Here is a 22842-nt window from a genome sequence, read left to right as displayed (position 1 = left end):
CCATCTTCAGTAAAAATCGTGCCTAAGTAACTGAAATGTTTTACTTGTTCCACAGGTTCTCCATTCACAACACAGTTGACATTTTCAATGATTCTGCCTATTTTCATTGTCTTTGTCTTTTTATTGCTGACCTTCATACCATATCTATTACAACAGCTATTCAATTTAGTCAGAGAATCTTAGAAACTTGTAGCAGATTTATTTAGAAGTATAACATCAACCGTTTAAAGCAAAGAGCTGACATTAACATCTCCAATTTCAATATCATTTTTAATACTACTTTCCTTCATAATGTGATCCATATAGATAATGAATAACAGAGGGGATAATGTACATCCTTGTCTCACACCAGATTTAACATTAAACCATCTTCCTGTACTTCCTTCAATTTTAACTGCTGACTTACAACTCAAATAAAGACTACGTATTGCTTGATATAATGCCCCATTGACACCATATAACTGCAGTGTATTGAATAGCTTCTCTCTCTTGGCACCTTGTCATATGCCTTTTCCAAATCAACAAAACTTAAATACAGATCTTTGTTATATTCCCATGCTTTCTCGACTATTTGTCGTAAAGTGAAGATCTGATCCTGACATCCTTTATTTGGCCTGAATCCAGCTTGTTCTTCACCAAGCTTTTCTTCCACAATTCTTCTCAACCGTTTCTCAAGTATACTTGCATAGATCTTGCCAGGAACACTCAGTAGGGAAATACCTCTGTAATTCTCACATTCAGTTTTATTTCCCTTTTTATATATGGGTACTATGAGAGCTCTACTCCAATCATCGGGAATTCGTCCCTCAGTCCAGCCACTGTAAGACTTTTATACCACCATACTTCAGCATTTCTGGTCGAATATCATCTACTCCTGCTGCCTTTCCACATTTCAAGCCTTTGATGGCTTTTTCTACTTCAAGTATGGATATGTATTCCTGACTGCATGCCTGGTCGGTGTTTTTTAAAACTGTGCTGTCATCACTGCTTGTTTCGTTTAGCAGTTTTTCAAAGTAATTACTCCATACTTCAAGGATATCTTTTTCTCCCGTTTTCGTGTCACCTTTATCATCTCTAACTCCTTTTACAGCATTCTTTCCTCCATTCCTAAGCTTCTTCAACAACCTCCAGAATATTTTGCCACCTTCTTGATATTTATTTTCTATATTCTTGCCAAAGTCCTCCCATGACTTTTGTTTAGCTAGTTTTACACACTGTTTAGCTTTCTTACATTTGTCTCTGTATTCTGTAAGAGTAAAAGCTGACTTATTTGCCAGGAACTTTTGATATGCTTTCTTCTTTTCCTTCACTGCCTCTTTAACTTCCTGCGTCCACCAGGGAGTTCTGATTTTTTTTATCCTTGCACACAACCTCACCACATGCCTCTGGCAGAATCAATGTTTTCTTCACAGTTTGCCACTGAATCTCCAAGGTTTGATTCCTGTTCTCAAACTCTTTCATTTTCTTTTCAATAATATTTCTGTATTTTAGTCTACGGTTCGCATCTGAGAGCTGCTTAACTTTTATTCCCTTTAAAACTTTCTTACATGTTATTCTTTTCAATATGAAATTCAATTTTATCCTGCTCAAGACTTAAATAGGGATCACTTCCAATTTCAAATCCTCTGTACACTCTGGTGTCCTGCACCAGGGAGAAAACATCACTATCAACAATAACATAGTCAATGAGAATTTTCTTATTCCTAGCCTCTTCTCTCCATGTGAATTTGTGCACATTTTTATGTTGGAAGATGGTGTTAGTAATAACCAGTCCATGTCCTGAGCAGAAATCCAACAGATATTTGCCATTATTATTAGCTTTGCTCTTTTCTCCAAATTTTCCCGAAATATTTTTATATGTTTCACAATCATTTCCTACTCTGCTATTTAGATCCCCAACAAGGACCAACTTTTCCTTTTTCATTGTGTCAGTTGCTTTTTCTAAAGCGTCAAAAAATTCCTCCACTTCTACCTTAGCAGACCTTTCTATGGGACCATAATCACAAATAAGTCTCATTGTCCAGTTCCCCATTCTCATATTTGCCCACATTACTCTACTTGAGACTGACTGCCATTCAAGAAGATTAGCCTCATATTTTGTGTTGAATACTATGGCTACTTCTTTTCCTTGATTGTCATTGCCTGAATATAACATTTTGTATTTATTGCTCAGAAAGATCTCACCAGTTTTGGTCTTTTTTTTGTTTCAGTCACCCCTATTATGTTGATCTGGTACTTATCTAATTCTTCAGCTAGCTCCATTTCTTTGCCATTCAGGCTTCTTACGTTGATAGTACCGATTTTTAACTCTGGTGATGTTGATTTGGGGTTTGTTTTCAGATTTGTTCCAGTAGCTGACTTTTCACTGTTCGCCCTGGTTCCCTGGCGAAAACAACGGGGGCCTTGTTTAACCGGGTGACGCCCCAGCCGGCATGAAATTTTGTCATGTTGTACCATCATTTTTTATTTTGGTTTAACCAATAAGAATACAATTTGGTCGGCTAAATCCCAAATTGCCAGCCCATCCTCGTTCTTTCAGTATCAAAGTAGATACCTAACAGGGTGCATCACGAGAAAGTGAGGATTGGACATTAGGTCAGAAGCCCTGGTCGGTTCTCTGCATTTCTTTAAAGGCTATGTGGAGGTCTCCTCTCAGTTATACAGCTTTGATCCTTAAGCACCCCTTATTATAATATTTATTGTATTTATATTCAATACAAAACACACACAGTGAATATTGAAAAAATCAAATGCAAATATTACATTTTTAGCATCTTACATACATATCTGACATGGCACACTTAGTCTTAAAACATTTGAAATTTGTTTTCATTATTTCATGGCTCTCAAAAGGGGGGGGGAACCCACAGTTTGGGAAGTGCTGGTTTATACCATGAAGCACTATTACGAATTAACCGATTTCCATATGTGGGATCATAAAAGAAAAAAAAAATCATAGAATGATTTACAATATAGAAATTTGAGAAATACTGAATTCTAAGTTTCAAAAACTTGACACCAATAACCACGTCACCTCCCAAAGTTAGACTACAGTAAATCTCTTATCATTCCACATGTATAAGGAGTGAAAAGGTGGCAAAAATCTGGAAAAAAGCACTATCTAGTGACTACCTTTAAACCATACAATAAAATTAGCATATTTGTCTTCTCTTCTAAAGATCAACTACAATCCTTAGATTTTCCTGGTCTTGATGAGATGCCATGTACTTACTCTTACTATGGCAAAACAGGCAGACACACAACATTAGAATTTTTGCAAAAAAAAAAAGCAATCTAATACAATCATTGGCCATTCACGTGTTGCACACCACACTTCGAATAATCATTATACAATGCTCAACTGGCCAATTTACTTCAGTAAGTAAATACAAGTATAAAACTTCCTTAATCCTATAAAACTTTAAAGAAACCGGCCATTACTAATCGAATGCACAGTTCTGTTATTCCTCACAGAGTTCTATATATATCCAACCTTTAAGTTATAGTCAGTTGCAGAGAGTAAATTAACGATATTTATTATAATTTTATTTCTTCTGTTTAGTAGTTAGTTAGAATGTTTAAGATTCATAATCTATGATGGTGCACTGATATCAACATCAGCCACATATTTATCCAAAGAACAAAGCTAAATATATAAAAAAATAAAATAAAAAGATTTTACTGTAAACACAAATATATACACTGAGTTAGCTTTGCATTAGGAACACCCACCTAATAATGCATTGATCCACCACACAATATACAATCATGGCTCGCAGATACCTAGGAACAGATTCCACCCATAACTCGACCCATGTTCCCTGCAGCAACTCAGTTCACGCTCATTCCATGGAAGGGGATCAGCAGTTCTCACACCCCATCTTAGCATATCCCACACATGTTCAATTGGGTTACAGTCAGGGGAGTCTGGAACCAAGACAATGTGCCGAATTCGTTCTCTTGTTCCTCCAACTACTCAGTAGCTGTATGAGCCCAATGACAAGGTGTGTTGTGCTGTAGCAATATGGAACTGTGGTCAGGGTAAACTCCTGTAGCTATGGATGGAGATGGTTGGCTAACAGATCCCTGTAGCATTTACCAATCAGTGTTTGTGGGATGATAACCAATGAACCTAGGGTGCCAGGAAAAAGGTCCCCAGATGATAAAACTACCTCAACCGGCTTGTTGAACCCCTAACTGTACAACCATTGGATACAGCTTCATGCTGTTTGCCAAATGTGAACCTGATCATCAACATGGTGCAGCAGGAAATGGGACTCATCACTGAAGATGATCTTTTTCCATTTGTCGACATTCCTTGGGCACATGCTAGGCATTGTTTGCAATGCCTAGCCATCATCATGGATACCCTTGTAGGCTGTGGAACCCCAGGCGAAGCAAGGTATGGTGAATGTGGAAAAGGGGTTGAACTGCCTCGCTGTTGTACTGATGGGTGAGCTGTGTGGCTGTTGCATGTTGTTGCTGATATACCCATCATGACACCTGATACTCAGCTCTAGAATAAGATCAACCAACAACATGAACCCTTCTGCTGGATGTCTGTTCATGATTAATCCAGTCCCAGTACAACTTTGATACAGTAGTACAGGAGCAACCAACAAGTGTGGCTGTTTCTGAAATACTGGCACCTGTTCTCCAGGCCTCAGCTATCTGCCTGCAGTCAAATTGGCTTACGTTACCACATTTCCTATCACCGACAAATGTTTAACGATTACATTTATAGTAGCTATGCGTGACGTTGATATCACAAGGTATTTCATTATCGCACCGAATATGTAAATCAGGATGGTGTTCCTAATGCAAAGCTAACTCAGTGTATAATAGACAATTATAATTCTCTCCCTAAGAAGATTTGACATTCATATTCTGTATAGAATTACAACATATGGTACATTATTTACTAGTTAAATACATTAAGTCTCTTTTTGTTTTGCTACTTTCATTAGGCAGTTCCAATAATACTAAGTGTACAATTATATTAATATATGAAAAACAAACATATGTATTTTAAATTACTTGATCACATAACAAAACTCATTTGTATTTATGAAATTGACACTCAGTATTAAAAAAAATTATAAGTAAATTTTAACTGTGTGAGATTTTTACAATCCCAACCTCAATAAATTAGGATATATCAAACTGCCTCACCGGGACATTCTTGTCTTTAGACCATTAGTGTAATGGTCAAAAACACCCAATTATGCTCAACAGGTGCTTATTTTACGGCTTTAGGTTTATTTAGTTTCTTTAGTGAACTCTCACTTACTGATATGGGACATGAGTGAACATACATGTTTACCTATATACCATTCTCTTAAGATGCCAATTTGCTGACAAAATATAAGAAATAATAATTAGTTTAGATCACCTACATTGTCACTTCTTTTCTAAAAAGATCAGGAGAGTTCAGTCATCAACAAAACTATAGACTCGATTTACAATTAATCATCATTGTTGAAATCATCATCACTGAAAGATCATTGTTGTGTACAAAAGAAAAAATGGTAGTTGAAAGAACAGAGCTCAATCTCTGGCACTAGCAGGAAAGTTTGAGGATAAAATACCACCTACTGAATAGCAGAGCTATCATCCCTGTAAAATCCTGCAATGCAAGGGTACTGGAGAGCTCAGCAAACATGATTAACTTTCAGGATCCAACATAAGACAACAGCTCTCACCAGGATCAAGAAAAGCTTGCTAGTGACAAACCCAAGATTTAGTTATATCATTAGTCATCAAGGCATAAAGTGAACAGGGGAGATGTAGCGTCTGTAACTCAGTATCGCTGAAGCCCTATGGTAAAAACAATCTTGGTTCGATTCCCGACTATGATGCAAAGTACCTTTATCAGGTCTTTTCGACTAAAGTGAGTTAGCTGGCCAGTCTTTTTCATTCCTCAAAACAAGCAAACTGGTGCTGTGGCTACACACACAAAATGCTTTAGAAAATGATGATAGCCTGCACTGGCTCCCAGTCAGAAAGCAGTAACATTCCTCATGTAGGATCCAAATGTCAATATTAATATCCTGGATACTTCCATCAAAAAAGTTTACTGCTAATGGATTTTGTCATAAGATAATAGGAAACAGAAGGAGAGAGATATATTCACTTTACTTTTCCACAATCAAGTTGATGACAAATAAAATCTGAATGGGAACTGTTTATCTTCTCAGTTTTTTTTTTTTTAAAAAAAGGCAGTTCCTTAAAAGTTAGAATATGGTATGAAATGTTTTAACACAATCCAGAAACTTCACTTTAGAACTCAATCATGGAACTTTTCAAGCCACTTCAGATCTCCAATAAGCAAAGTGATGGTCTCGCACAGAGTGAAGAAATTCATCTCTGACCTCACCTGTGCCTACAGTGGAATTTGAACCTAAAGCATGTTGGTTAGAAAGAGGATATGCTATCCAACAATGTAACCAGCAAAGTTTGTTTATAAATTAAAAATTCCTTTGTATGTTATGTATTTAAAAAAAAAAGTTTACAATTTTTTCCAGATTTTCAGTACTTGCAAATTAATAAAATGTGTGCGCATGTACACACACAGAAATAACCACAAACGATTATGTAATATCAATATTTTTTATAATAAAAAAATTACCTAATACTGCACATATGCTAAAATTTGTGTATTTTACTTATATTTAAGCATTACAAATTGTGTTTTAAATATCAGATTGCTCTGAAAACTGTACTAGGACTAGTAAGTAGATTAAAAATGACTACGAAATACTGTTGCTAAAAAAACTTCCAAGTCCTCCTCCTCCTCCCAATGTCAAATAGAATCAAACATCACATTCTGTAGTAAGAAACTGATGTTTTATAATAACAAAAGGACAAAAAATCCAATATGCACAAATGGTGGCTTAAGTTCTTGTTGATTACAGCTAATTCTTTCAAAATTTAAATTAAAAAATAATCAAACTTCAGTATACTCACTTTTGTAACAGCTGATTTTAGAGTCTGTGCTGCAGCATAGTCCCTCCTTTCAAGCTAAAATTATATCAATATTAAAAAGAGTTAAAAAAGGTATTGTTTTTAATTAAAAACAATTCAAATAATGAAATCATTATTTCTGAGTGGCTAGAAAATTATTTTTATTAACTTTTCTTCACTATTAATAAAAAAAGTACTTCCCAAAATCAATGACTGATCTTGGAAAAGGGTGCTTTATTAGAATTATCACCAAGGTAATGATTTTGAAAGACCTATATTATGTAACCAGCTTTGAGTTCTCAAGGTCAGTTTTTGTGAAGGGGAAAAAATGGGAGGGGGGTAACTGAGAGTTGGCCTTGTTTAAAGATGCCTAAAAAATATTCGCATCTTCAATGAAATTCAAGTTAAGTCTTTATGTTGCAAATAGTTGAAAATGACAGCCTTGCATTAACTGAAGGTGGTCCAGCAATTCATATCCAATAGTATGTACAATAGCACATCAAAGAGCATGTAATTGTTTTAGCCACTTACTGACCACGTTACCAGTGGTATTGTGTGCACACATGCTAGTCCATAAATAGTGTTAATGAATTGTTCACTAATTTTGTAGGAGGAAATCCAAAGTTTTCAGAAAGAAAAGTCCCCTAGGAAAGTGCAAGAAAACCAAAATATATGTTGATTAAAAAAAAAAAAAAACAGTTCATTGTAAATAACTACAGTAATTAACCACCACCCAACCAGCCATACAGATATTTTCATAAAATTATCAAAAATATATGCTTCGTATCCATATTATTTCTGTAATATCCAAAGGCTATATTAACTTCAGACACTTTGCATCCATGCAATTATTAGACATCTATACGATAGAAATACAATTTTATTAATACAGACAAGTTTACAATAAAACTTATATTAAAACCTACCAGTTTCGCCAGCAAACTGTCTGGCTTTAACAAGGCGTTTACGGAGATATGAAAACTAGTAAATGCAAATTGAAAGGAACATCCACCCATCTAATTCTTGGTCTTCCTTTTCTCCTGCTTCCATCAACTTTAGCAAGCATTATCATCTTCTCCAGACTGTCATTTGCTCGCATATGTCCAAAGTATGACAATTTTTGCTTGATGATCATAGCTTCGAGAGAGCAATCTGGCTTTATTCTGTCTATCATTGATTTATTGGTTTGCTTTCAGTCCATGGTATTTTTAGTAAGAGTCTCCAAACCCATAATTCAAATGCATCTATCTTCCTTCTTTCACTCTTTCTCAGGGTCCAACTTTCACATCCATACAGTACCACAAAGGAATACCCATTGAAAGCAATGGGAATACCATTGCTTTCACGATTCTGATTTTTGTTGCGAGGCTAATATCTTTAAAGATCTTGCTTAAATTTGTCATTGCTTTCTTTCCGAGAAATAAACTTCTTCAGTATAATAACCAACTTTATCAATTCAGGATCCTAGGAGCACAAAATTGTTAACTGCTTCCATTTTCTTCCCATCTACTTCAAAATCATTAAGTTCACAAGTTGCCATAACTTTGTGAGGTTAAGTTTAAGACCATATTTAGCACTTTCTTCTTTAACTTTCATAATAAGTTCCTCCAAATCTTTGCATTCTGCTAGCACATTAATAGTTTTAATATTTAATATTTCTGCTAGCACATTTAATATTTCTTCCACCAATTTTAATTCCAACTGAAGACTCCTCCAGCCCTGCCATTCTTAAAATGCATTTGCTATACAAGTTAAACAGGTACGGAGATATAATACATCCTTGTCGTCCCTTTATCTATTGTGAAATACTCAGTTTTGCCAAGATCTGTTCAGACAGTAGCTTCTTGTTCATAATAGAGATTCCTCAGAAGGATAATGAAATGCGCTGGTACTCCCATTGTTCTTAACACATTCCACAGTTTCACATGATCTACAGAGTCAAAAAGCCTTGCTATAGTCAAGGAAACAAAGGCAGACATCTAAGTTAAGGGGATAATAAATCCCTCATTATTTTAAAGCTGGATACGAAACTCGGAGATTAAAATCTAAGAGTTTCATACCGAAGAACTATCGGCGAGCCCAGGCATAAGTGATCACCTGGGTAGTACAACACTAGGGCAACTCGTTGCGAACTTACATATATCCCCACTTCGTTAGTGGGGATATATGTAAGTTCGGTTCACTTAAACCTTGGTATTCCAGGTCTACCTACTCACTGACGAGACCTCAATAAAGGTCGAAACCAGTCTGGGTAGTGACCTCTCCTCATAATGTAAAACAGTAATACATCTCCTAGGAGCTGCGTTTTACATAATGAGAAAATATTAAGGATAGTGACAGAGCTTGCTCCACTTTTGCAATGAGTTGCCCTAGTGTTGTACTACTCAGGTGATCACTTATGCCTGGACTCGCCGATAGTTCTTCGACATGAAACTCAGATTTCGATCTCCAAGTTTCATATCCGGCTTTAAAATAATGAGGGATTTATTATCCCCTTAACTTAATTTACTGTAAAAATAGCCTCTTGGCGCTTTAAAGGTAGACATCTTTTGATATTCCTGTGCTCTTTCTATTATCCATCTCACATTGGCAATTTGATCGTTTGTTCCTCTGCCTTTTTGAAATCCTGCCCGTTCATCTGGCATTTCTCTCTTCATGAATGGTTCCAGTCTTTTCTGAATGATCTTAAGTAAGGCTTTTACTTGCATGAGAAATCAGTGCTATAGTTCTGTAATTTTCACACTATTTTGCATCGTCTTTCTTCAATAAAGGTATATAAACTGATTTTTTTCATTCCCTAGGCCATGTAGTTGTGATCCAAATCACTGACAGAGCTGTTAAAATTTTAACTGCCTCTTCTCCCAGGGCTTTGAGCAGCTCAATAGGTATTCCATCTCCTCCTGGAGCTTTCTTACTGGATAGGTTGCAGTGCCCACCTCACTTCACTCTCCAGTGGTACTGGCTCATGTATATAATCCTGCTCTTCAAATTTTTCAGTAATTTTGGAGTCCTTTCTGAAAAGGGCTTCTGTATACTCTTTCCATCTTTCTTTGATGTCTGCAGCTTCTGTAAGATATCTTTTGTTTACTTTTCAATACTGTCACTCAACTTCCCTGTTAATTCTCTGATCTTTTTGAAAAGATCTCGTTTTTCCTTTCTTGTCTTGGTCTTCTATTTGTTGGCATTCCTGGTTAAAAGATTTTGCCTTGTCTCTTCTGCAAATTTCCTATGGCCTTCATTTTCCTCCTTTACTGAGCAGTTCTGATTAGGTTATAATCATCTTCTGACAGCCATTTGGACTTCTTCTTACTGTTGGAATATTCTTCTTTGCTTTTGTTTTAATTATATCTTTAATCTCTTCCCATAGTTCATCTGGTTCTCTTTCACACAAATTGAGTGTGTTGAATCTGTTCTGTATACTAATATTGTATTCAGTTGGTATGTTTCCAAGTTCATATGTGATCGACATTTGTGTTGTTTTCAGTTTCCGTAATTTCACATATATTGCAGCCACTAATGACTCATGGTCTGTTCCACAGGCTGCACCTGAAAAAGTCTTGACAGACTGAATTGCACTTCTCCATCTTCTTTGTCCAAGTATATAGTCAATTTGTATTGTCCATCAAGTGATATCATGTGTACAGTCTTCTCTTGTACTGTTGTTAGCAACAAACAAAGAATTCTCTGCACAAAACTCAACTAGTCTCTTCCCTGCAGTGTTACGAATACCTAAACCAAAACGACTTGTTATTCCTTGTTGCTCAGTCTCTCCCACTTTTGCATTCCAATCTCCAATAAGTAGCCATAAATTTCGCTTTGGTGTTGCCATAAAATTCTTCAATGTCTTCTTCTGCATAAACCTGAATGATGGTCATATTCACTGGATGTCCACTCACTCTGAGAGAAATTATTCTGTCACTCACTGGATTATAACCTAATACATACCTAGCCATCTTTTTCCTGAATAAGAAAGATACTCCATTTTTTCGACTTGTCTCATGTCCTGAGTAATACACCATATAGTCCCCTGACTGAAAATGGCCCATTCCGGTTCATCTAAGTTCACTTATTCCCAACATATCCAGCTTCTTGCGCTACTCCATTTCCATCTTTATTATTTGCAGCTTACCTTGGTTCATACGTCTAACATTACAAGTTCCATTCCTGTGGTTTCTTGTGAAACAGGGAGCCTCCCTATTCCAACCAGCAACATCCATGACCAAGCTTCCTTCCAGGTTTGACTTGGACACACAAAAACTAGTTCTACTTGTGGAAGCCCTCTGTTCTTCCCCAGTTGCATGCCTTCAAGCCAGGAGGTCTTACCATCCAGCACCATATCATACTTTCTCATTTTTGGCATGCTTATAGAATATTCTTGGCAAGGTACAGAGGTGGTTTGCCATTGCCTTCCTCTGGAATATTTTTTGACTTTCCAATCTTGATATTAAAATTACAACCTACTCCTTTGTCCAAGTAAAAATTCTATTCAAATCTTCCTGAAGGGAATTAACAAGAGCAATGCTACTTATAATTCTTCCCAACTATGCATCAGCAAACCAGTGAAGATCCCCAGTCAGTCAACATTTATGAATAAGTAAAACAGAGCAGGGGCCCACGAGCAGAACCTTGGGTGAATGCCACTAGTTACCTTCCTTTGAGTCTGGGTATCGTTAAGAGACCCAATCTCTGATGCATCTAACAATATACTAGCTATTCCCATCCTCTGCAGCTTGTACACCAACTTATCATGTGGTAATCTAGCAAAAGTTTTTGCAAAGTCCAAGAATATCACTATGATTCTCCCTTATCTAACACACTTGTTACCTTATCATAAAATGCAAGTAAATTGCTAAAACAGGACCTACCGTTTAAAAATCCATGCTGACCATCATACAGAATGCTATGTCCATCAAACCAGTACTGTATTCTATTCTTAATCAATCTCTCCAATACCATGACCACAACTGGAGTTATACACTGGTCTATAACTAGAGCCTTCTGTCCTAAAACCATGCTTGGAGTGGTACTATTTTGCCTTCTTTCCATACTCCATACTCATTGCAAGACTTTCATTAAATAACCAGGTCAAGGGCATAGCCAACTGTGATGCACATTCCTTAATACGTGGTGATAAGTCACCCATTCCCACAGCCTTTCAACACCTGATACACCACTGATTCTTTCACTTCCAATTCTCCTAATACTTACCTCTCTTCTATATATTGCACAGCTTCATTTACTCCAGTATGATATATGCTGATAAAGCACTCATTCAATAATTCCACTATTTCCTTTGCAGCTGTTATTCTGCTGCCGTGACTATCCACCATGCCATATAGTGGAAAAATTTCCTCGAGTTCACCTTGGCCTGACCATTCAATCTCCTCTCATACTCTACCTTTTCTTTTTTTTACCATGCTCATTGCCTTTCTAGCCTGAACTTTATACTCTTCATGGATCTGATCACCAAATGTCTTGTACCTCCTCGATAGCATTTTCTTTCCAGCACAGCTTGCTTGATTTCACTATTCATCTATTTCACTCCTACTCTATTTACTCACTTAACCTTTGGTATGTAGTTATACATTGCTTTTGTCAGATACTGCCTTGTGAGTTTCCAAATCAGTAAACAACATCGTTTCTGCTGAGCTCATCTATCCAATGTATGAATACTAACTGACTACAGAGCTTCTTATCTATTTTTGGCAGTGATGAAACAAGAAAAGGTTACATAACTTCCCAAACACCTGAAATGATCACTCATCAACCAGCAGCAGTGGTTGATGAGTGATCAACCCTCATTAACAACTACATCTTGTAAAGTTATCACCAAATCCAAAACAATAAAGCCTCTAGTTGTTTCAATTACGTGCTGCTTAAGATACTTATCTCTCAGAAATTCCACACACTCTCCTTGTTCACATACACTATCTCCTCCTTCCATTCTATATTCCTGTAATTAAAAGTCTCCCATCAGGATCACCTTCTTTTTACATTCCCAACTAATTTGTATAAACATTTCACAATTGGTATCCTCAACATTCCTTGGCCTATAACATCATCCTATCAGATATACTAACCTGTTTATTTCAACTTCACACCACACAAATTCAAAATCTGTGCATGCACTATCAACATCCACACTTTGCAGACACAACTGCTCTGTAATCATTAACAATGCCCACCCCCCTCCTATTTTCACATTTCTGTCCTTCTGGAAAATTATACATCCTATTTCTATTCCCAACATCACATCCTCCTCAGACAACCAAGTTTCACTTATTCCAATCATCTTTGGGCATACTGATTCAATCAATGCGAACTCAGCTCTCGTTTCAAATACTCCTTAATTTGTTTATAAACATAATCTCTGTGTGTTTGAGGTCATTCTACCAGCACCAACATTCTTTATTCTAGCTGCTATACCACACCTCTCTTCAATCTGACCACTCCCGTTTCCCTGATCCTGACTCTGATTTCCATTCCTACCTATCTCATCCTCACCTTTATGCATTTCCATCATCTTGTGCTGCTGCCACTGTAGTGCCAGGTTATTTTGCACCCTAGGCAAAGTTTACAAGTGCACCCCTTATTTCATAAACTAAAATGTTTTTAATTGACATTAAACAAAATGAAATTGTCTTTCAGGTTAAATTAATAGGTAAATTAATAGGGCTTTTTTATTTTCTTTTTTTAATTAATTTGAAAATTCTGTTATAATTCATTTACAAAAAAAAAAAAAGTTATAAAATACCAAAATTTAATATTTTCAAATGTTAATGTTTTAAAATATTTATCTTAACTAATTTTAAATAGCGGTAAGTTCAAATCATTTAGGTAAGGAACAAAAAAGAACCAAGAGTTAAATAGTAAAATAGTGTGATGTGCGAGGGATAAGGAAAAAGAATCGATACCTAAATCATATATCACTATTTAATTTTGATATTTTAGTAAAGTATGAATAAAGCATAGCTTGAAGTTTTGCGCTCCTTCATGGCTTGCATACTAGGCAGTTGCCTAGTTTGCCTAAATGGTAGCACCGGCCCTGGCTGCTGCAACCACATCTTCAACCTTTTATCTGTCTTCCTTCTGTTGTACAATCTGTTTAGTTATGCTATCCTGCTTCACAAGTAGACTGATCATTTACTACATTAACTTCTTGACTGTGCCTTCTCAGAAAACAATGACCTTTCTAAATGCCCAACACCAAACCCATTGAAATGTAATCCAACTTCCCTTCAAATTACTCCATACATTTACAAATTGAACCCCCTTTTCCTCGCACAACTCGACCAGCTTACTCTTCATTATCTCTGCTGTCCTTCTCAATTCACTGTTGTCAGATCTGGGCAACACGCCTACAATTTTCCCAACAACACTATTCACTACTCTGCTGCAACAACTTCCTCAAGTCTATCAATATTCTCACCCCTACCCTAAAACTAAGTGATTTGTGCCCACAACTACCTCTAATTTTGACACCCGGTCTTTCCTTTTCTGCAACGTATAAGTTATTGCTTCATTGTTCCACCAGGAACAATGATAGTTCCTCGTGGAACAATAATTAAGGGAATATTTTGCTTTAGTCACCAAAGCATCTTTCATAGTAAATTTAGTTTAATCCTTTATCCCAAATGGTCCTGTGGTCCCAAGCAGTATCACCTGAAGTTTGCAATCACATAAACATCTTCCAAAAACCATCTGCATTTGATCTGCCCAGGAATATATGGATGACAGCTAACAGGATTCATACAGGTCATGGTGTATGTAGAGACTTACTTTCAAAATGGAGTAAGATACCAAATCCCCACTGTCCCTGTGGAGTCGAGACCCAAACCATTTACCATATAGTAAAGGAATGCAAGCTGACAGCATATCCAGTTGACTTGAAGGATATCTTTGACCTATCCCCAGAGGCGATCAACTGATCAAAAACCTAAATGTTAAAATATGACCAATCTTCTGTCTGATGCTTGTCATAAATTTCATATTTGTATTTGCCTGAATGTAGACTTTTTTATTTTATATATATTTTTTTATCATATATGTGTATCTTATCTATACTCATGTGTATTATATCTTATTGTCTTTTAACCATGTCTACAAGCCAAATGATAAATAAATAAATAAATCCTTTATCCAAGTGTAAGCAAACAAAGTTTGCGCCTGAAGTATCTTCAGGACTGAGGCAACTCGTGGTAAAGGTGGACCAAGCCCTAATCACTCCTTGTCTTAGTATCTCCCATAATGCAAAGCACATCTCCTTGTGGACATGTATAATACTATGCATTAAAAGAAGAGTCTAACCAAGTGGGGGAAAAAACTTCCAACATCTTTCATAGGTACAAATAAATACATTAAGAATGTGCACACCATCAGACGTATTTTCTCCACTAAACATCAACATGAGAGATAATATCTAAGCAGCTATACCAGATCAATATATAATAATTTTTAATATCAGAATTTTTATCATTACAACTTCTAAATGTTACTGACTAGCAGAAACCTGATTAGAAATTAAATTACCTGTAATATTTTGGCATACTTAATTGTGCCATCATCTGGAAAATAGGGATGGGCACTCCTGATCACATGTATATGCATAAACAAATAAAAAATACTTGCAAAAGTTCACACAACAATATCTATGGTGCTTACTAATCATTTACTATTCCATGCATGGACTTTCATTATCTATACACATCTTAAAGGTGAACAACACTATACATTTGTAGCCACAGCTTGAAGTTGTCAAACAACTGCATAGCATATTATTTATGAAAACACAAACTGCAGAGGCAGTATACTAAAAGCTGCTATTTAAAAAGGGAAAACTTTTTTTTTGTATAAATTCAGAACACATCTATGATCCATTTTTCTTTGATGAACCTACCATCAAATACATGGCACAGTCAAATACACCACTGGACTCTCAGTGGCTACTATCTCAACTTAATGAGAAATTTCATGAGTAAGACAGAATCTTAATAACACAAGCTACCAATACAACGAAGTATTTTACTCAAGAAAATGCAATATAGTAGTCATGTTCCTCAAGTCACTAGAAAGAAAGTTACAAGGCTTCCTTTTGTGGTGGTGTGTTAAGGATATACCATTCTTATAAAATTTTCAGCCTAGGATCAAGACCATTATCAGAGCAAAATAAGTTACAAGTCAAAGAGAACTGAAATAGAATATTTTAATTCATGTATAACAATAAAACATGATACAAGTAATGCAGCATTAAAAGTCAGCCAGTTACATCTGACAGAGCATTATAGTTCGACAGGTAATAAACAGATAATTAAATACAATGATACCAGGTGTGCAGCAAAATCCCCCCCCCAAATGAGAAAGCCTGAAGCATTTAAATTACGCCACTTAGTTTTGATATTAAAAATTAAGTTTTGCTTATTGAACTAATGGCACATCAATTCCAGCTCATCAATTGTAATGCTGAAGTCATATGAGTTTTTATTAAAGTGAAATATTCTATTTCACTATTTATTTTGGTATAACATATTGTACTGATGATGGCCTTAATACTAAGCTGAAAATTTTACAATAAACAATTAGTGTGTGATATTAAATATTTTCATTTCCTGTACCCTCAGGGTTACAGGATATCATGATAGTTCTACATAATTAAATTTACTTTATTACTAGTTTAATATCAATAATTTGCATCTAAATTAATCTATTACTTGTAAGATGTCCTAAAATTTTGCAGTTTAGTTTTTCTATGGCACTCATTAATTGCATTAATTTGCCAAGATCTTGATCTATCATTCTGCTGACCTTTCACACCATACACAGTGACCATATTATATATATATATATATATATATATATATTAATTGTGCTCATTCTGCCACTGATGTCATCTATTCATTCCTCTATTTTTACCTCAAAATCCAACTTTCAAATCTGTACACTCAAGGTGGATTAAATGCTATCTTATATACCGCTAGCTTAGCATTTTGGCTAATTTCTCTCTTATTTATTCCATATAAATTTATAGAACTGGCACTTCATCATACTTAAATTTAAAGAAAATGTATAAACCTGATTTTACATTAAACCATCCTCCCGTAAATAATTCTATTCTATTCTAAATGATTCAATTCTAAATGCTGACTTAAGTCAACTTTCAACTTAAGCTATATATACTGGTTTGTATAATATCTCATTTGCACCATGTAATTACAGTGTTTTGCAAGTTTTTCTGTTGATATCTTATGCTTTTTTCAGATTTAAAAAACTTTAAAATACATGCCAATGGGATTTTTTAACTATGTTTTAACTACTCTGTCTTTCTGCATATTTCTGATACCTTTTTTTTTTTCTATTTTCAATAATAAAATGTACTTATTGCTACATATTTTTGATAACTTTCTTCTAATTTTTTTAAAACAATTACTGCAACATGCAAAATTTCCTTAAGCTTTAAGTTATTTATTATCTCAGTTTTTTTTTTTTTTTTTTTACAATATTCCTTCCTTCATTTCTAAGCTTTTTTCAATAATCTTCAGAACACTGCTACATTTGTATTCAACTTCTATGTTTTTTCCATGGCTTCTGTTATTCCTTCCATTATTTTTAGATGATGCCAAGATGAAGTCCTGTGACTCACTGCAAGGAGCTGCTATGTTACACAATCCACACAGTGGTTCACGTAATGTTCTATTTCATCAAGTTTTTGCATTTGTGACATTCCTTTTATGAAAGAGTGGGGGATGCATTATAATTAAGTATTCAATAATAATAATAATAAAGAGAAGCTTCTCTCCTGACAGCCTTGGTTCATTGATAGCTTTCACATCATTGTCAGTAACAGGTGAAAGAGTTAGCACTAAAGGAGCTTTCTCTACTGCCTTTGGGAGCAGGCATTATTTGTTTTTGTTTGATTTGTCTATTTTTTATCAAAATTTTTCATTGTCTGTTTGAATATTTAAACACCAGTAATAGTTTTTACTGTAATAAAAAAAAATCATCTAAGATATCTTTTTCATGTTAATCCTATCCACAAGTTTTGATACATATAGCATTCGTTATAAAAAAAAGTATCATGGGTAGCTTAGTCTAAAGAGGTCAAAGAAATTTTTTTTGCAAGTCATTTCAGACCTCCAAACAGTGGTCAAAATAATTTACCTCTCCATTTACCTAAATACCCATGCCATAGATCCACATCCTGATGACAGGGGGCTGAGAAGTTATACACTCAGTCAACTAGGCAAGCACTTATTATCATTCAAAAAACTTTAAAATGATGTGGCTTCACAGAGAAACTCTGCTAATTAGAACACAGAGCCAAACGTAATGCTAACTCTTCAGAACACTTTCCAATCAGCTTGTACATAATTTGTTATCTGTTTTGCATCTGTCAGAAAGTGTGAAATTTGAAAAGTCTGAGCAGCAGTATGCAGATGTAACTATTGATGTGCACTTCCTGTATGTCTAACATAACAGTTTATCATCTGAAATAAATCTAAAACATAAATTAAAGAAACTTACTCGTAAAAAGAAAATTTTTCTAAAAATAACGTAAAATACAAAAATCCTTTTCTACATCAATTTTTCAAACATGCATAGTTACCAGCAAACACGTGTTTCATGTTTGCTTATTCATTCTCTTAATCTTCACCAAATCCCACAATAACACACTCTCTCTCTCTCTCTCTCTCTCTCTCTCTGAACTGTCCAAATTATGTGCTGAAGAACTTTTTACACTAATGGCAGTACTCGTGCAATGTGCTCACATATATATGCCTTATTTTATTTTATTTATTTATTTTTTAGCTGGCTTTCACAAGTGACGTTCGTTAAAATTGTAAACCCATGATAATTTACAAAATTTCCCCACACACATATTTAAATCAATTCAGGTGACACTTTAATGTCGAACATACTGATAGATTAAACTCTGCTATGATATTTATAAAGTTTTCCATTAAACAAAATTTTAACGCATTACATACCACAAGCATGGAGAAATACATTAGATACTAGATCGTAAGTTAAATAGTGGCTAGTTGTCAAACGTTAGCTGATTGCAAGAAATTTTCCCGTTTAGTAAACATTATTTCGAAAGCATTAGGAAACAAATGCACCAATCGTGCCTAAATTCTGCATAATCCATATGTATAGAAGCATCATCGTATACATTCACAAGCTATATTTATATTAAAAGATATAAGAAATGCCGTAGGCACTGTGATCTAGTTCGTGATGACTGTTAGGCTTAACGTACCTTATCCAAAATAGGACGAACCAATATAGGCAGCACTAACGCTGTAACAGGCGTCTCTTCTCCCATTTTCATGCTTAAAATACTTGTTCGCAACTTAATAACAATATCTGCGAAATTGAAAGATAGCAAACGCTTTAATTAAATTAACAAATCTTGTTTTTCATCGACAAAAGCATTACTCTTAAACACAACAAGCCAAATTTCAAGCAGCCGTTCAACTAACGAAAGCTCGGGCGCACATACGATTACAGCTCAATATCTACTCAGTTTTCGCTTCCTTTGGCGGCGCCACTAGTACTTCCTATTTCTATTTAACTCTTTTTATGCTCTACTTTAAGTTAAAATACGAATATCCAGTGCAACTGATGCGTGTATTGACAACTACAGTAGGTCAACATTGCAAATGCGAAATTCATTGCATAGGAAGAAATTACATAAATATCATTTCAGCGATGATTACTATATTATACATTGCATTATACAAATTGTATTACATTATACTTTGTATAGATATAATCAGATAGTTCAACTCATTATTACATAATGAGTACATACATTTTTATGCATACATAAATTTTTTATATTGGCTTTTGAATAGCTCAAGATTTTTCTTTCTTAAAAAAGTGAAGCACTTTTAGTAAAATATAATATGCAATTCAAAATCGTTTCAGTTCGAACTACTTATTTTCAATATTTTACTGAAATCGATATAAATTACTTCACTTCGGCACACTTTTTCTGCAGCAGGTTCTTGCATTATCGATCTCATGATAAAAATATTCCTGAACTAATCTGCATGTTTTCTCTATTCTACTGCGTTCTGTGTGGGTGGGTGCGCGCGCGCTCCAGCGGGGAAGGGGGTTATTCACGTATTATGTATTATTGGGTGTCTATTTTAGCTGAATTCCCTTACACTTTTAAGTGTGAATAACTGTAATGGATAAATTTTTCGCGAGAATAAAAATAAAGTTGAAAAGCCAAAGATGTAAAATAGCGAATCAATAAAATATACATAAAAATAACATTAATTGATCGATTTCACATATTTAGTGGTTGGTAAGGAGGAACGGCTTCCTCCTCACTAGAAGTTAAAATCTTTACCTCCATATGAAACTAGAGAAAAAACTTTGAAAAGCAGGAAAAACTAAACAAAAGAACTCGTGATCCGTAATATTTTTTTAAAGTAACAAATCCATGAAAAATTCTTCTAACAGCATTCTCAAAAAAATTGCACTCTTTTAGTCCTAAAAACTAGAAATCGGTAGGCAGATAGCATTCACCTCTCACAATCGCCGAGGAAGGGGATGAATTTCTCATGACATTTCCCCTTTCTTTTAATACCTGGACAGTTGTTCCATGTCTTTTAACAAGCCTAACAGAAATCAAAGAGACGAGAGAGAGAGAGAGAGAGAGAGAGAGAGAGAGAGAGAGAGAGAGAGAGAGAGAGAGAGAGAGAGAGAAATGGACGAGATAGTTGCTGGTTCAGTGGAGCAGTGTTCATATAAGTACTTTTAGAAAAGAAACAGCTGAAACAGTACATCTTCGATATAATAGTTGAAGTGAGTCTGTAAGGGAAGCGGTCATCTATTCGACAAATCGATCTCTGAACAGAATTTTTAAAGGCTTTTGGAAAGTAGATGGAAATTTAAATGTAAAAGTGGAAGAAACTTTTCATGTTGACAAAGAAATTTTCTGTTTTCATGTTGCGATCTCACTTGATACCTTTGTAGTACCAAAGTTCACGAAAGTGGCAGTGGTGGGAGGAAGGGTATTCTGAGTGAGAGGAAACTTGCATTGGATTGTGTAAGTTACAAGAGGAGGTAACCTCTACAGTGTATTTGGAATGAGAACTGGTTTAAAAAGGTCAAGGGTACAGGGAGAGGATTATCAAGAATGTGGTATTATTATTGTTACGTGGCACCTCCAGGGAGTCCATAGACTCATCGTGGGAGGGCACACAACTCTAGTTCGCTAAATACATTTTATCCTCTCCAATACTACTTAATTCTCCAACTATGACACCACTACCATCAACGCCATCCATCGCCCATCACCACCAACAACAGTATTTTTTTTGTTCTCTGCGAATTGCGTGTGTTCTGATGGCTGATTTATCTGTACGCGGGATGAAAAACTCGAGTTTCTGGAGAAAAAAAATTGCTACCACTGTCTGAGATTGGCTTGCTCACATTATATGAAAAAGCCCATATAAGGGCGCACATACGATGATTATGCGAGGATCCATATAAGGATTCCTCGCACATACGAGGAATCCTTATATGGATCCCTCGTGACGAGGGAATCCATATAAGGATTCCCTCGTCACGAGGGGAATCCTTATATGGGCTTTTCGACACCTAGTCACGACAAGAATCGAACCCAGGTCTTTTCAATCGAAGTGCGCAATATTCCACTATTCTTCCAATTGCGCTACGGCGGCTATGATAGATGTATCATCATCATCATTACTTATAGCAGAAAACTGCCGCATATCATCCAGCTTAGTCAGTAATGCTGGAAAAGGGGGGGTTGTAGTTATGGACGTTAAGGTCACTTAGAAAGGTGATTCACTGTATTCACTGTTTGGAAAGCAGGACTGCAGAATGTCAAATTTCATGAATAGGAAGACGAAACAGTCAGAATGATTTTCAGAACTTGGAGACCGGTAAGAGAATGTTATGGAATGAGCCTGGAGGTCTTAAATCAGAAGAGGTCAACAGTGACTAAATTTGACATCTCTGCAAACAATGTCGGATCTCACAAAGGTATAGTTGCTACATCCTTGAGTCAAAAGGGATCGTACAGTGTATAATTTGGAGAGTGAACGCATACAGTAGCTATCAGGAATTGGAGGTCTAGTCTAGATCTCAGTAAGTGATGCATATCATTTATTTTGATGCTCATGCCACTGACATCGGTAAAATGGATGTGAAACTGAGATTTATTTTAATCGCAGTTATATATGAACTGGGCAGCTATAACATTATAGCTGCCCAGTTCATTTTTCCTTAGGAAGTAGACGAAAAGATACATGAGGTACATGCAGTGAAAGGAGATTTTCTTGAAAAATGTCTCCTCTTCAAGCTGATGTGCATATTGAAAAGCATCTCATACAAATGGTAACCAGTCTTCTTGATATGCTAGATAATTCGGTGATGTTTCCTGCGACTGTTATTTATTTGTATGTACATGAATATGTTCTAATGTGAATTTTGCTGAGTGTCGAAATTAAAATTCTCCGTTTCCTCTAGGAGGATAATAATACAAAGTTTCTTCCAGAAATGGGGGGGGGGAACCTATTTGTATATGACAAAGATCGAATCACTTCAAAAAGGCTGAAAAAAAAGTTTTTTGAGGTAATGGCTGGAATCAAACTGTAAATGATCATTTTTCCACAGATCAAGCATCATAGAAGTTAAACGAAGTTACGCAAGCCTTCGAAATATTTTTAAAAATCAAATTAATACTGTAATGCCTTTCTATTCCTTATAGGAAGAAGACAAAAATCCTAACTAACGCTATCTGACTTTTGGAAATCAGTAGGCAGTAATAAGGTAGTGAATAATCGTACATTATTACTCGTTATGATATATGCCACTCATGGGCAAGCACTATTTTGCTGGTCC

General features: G+C 35.5%; 1 protein-coding gene across 1 annotated transcript in view; it reads right to left on the bottom strand.

Moving 5' to 3' along the window:
- The window catches only part of Ccm3 (programmed cell death protein 10 Ccm3), an 87153-nt gene extending 67719 nt beyond the window's left edge, over positions 1-19434 (bottom strand). Inside the window, exons 1-2 of the mRNA XM_090411233.1 lie at positions 19217-19434; positions 6967-7020 (exon numbers count right to left, since the gene is read on the bottom strand). Of these exons, the coding sequence (XP_090267359.1) occupies positions 6967-7020; positions 19217-19288 (126 nt within the window). The 5' untranslated portion in view covers positions 19289-19434. The remainder of the gene's footprint in view (positions 1-6966; positions 7021-19216) is intronic.
- Positions 19435-22842: the final 3408 nt, after the last annotated feature.

This window comes from Typopeltis vanoorti, chromosome 21 (genome assembly GCF_054136105.1).
Source record: "Typopeltis vanoorti isolate ZY-2024b chromosome 21, IOZ_Tvanoo_1.0, whole genome shotgun sequence".
Lineage (NCBI taxonomy): Eukaryota > Metazoa > Arthropoda > Arachnida > Uropygi > Thelyphonidae > Typopeltis > Typopeltis vanoorti.
The sequence above is the reverse complement of the archived record's forward strand: the minus strand, read 5'-3'. Positions and strand labels throughout refer to the sequence as shown.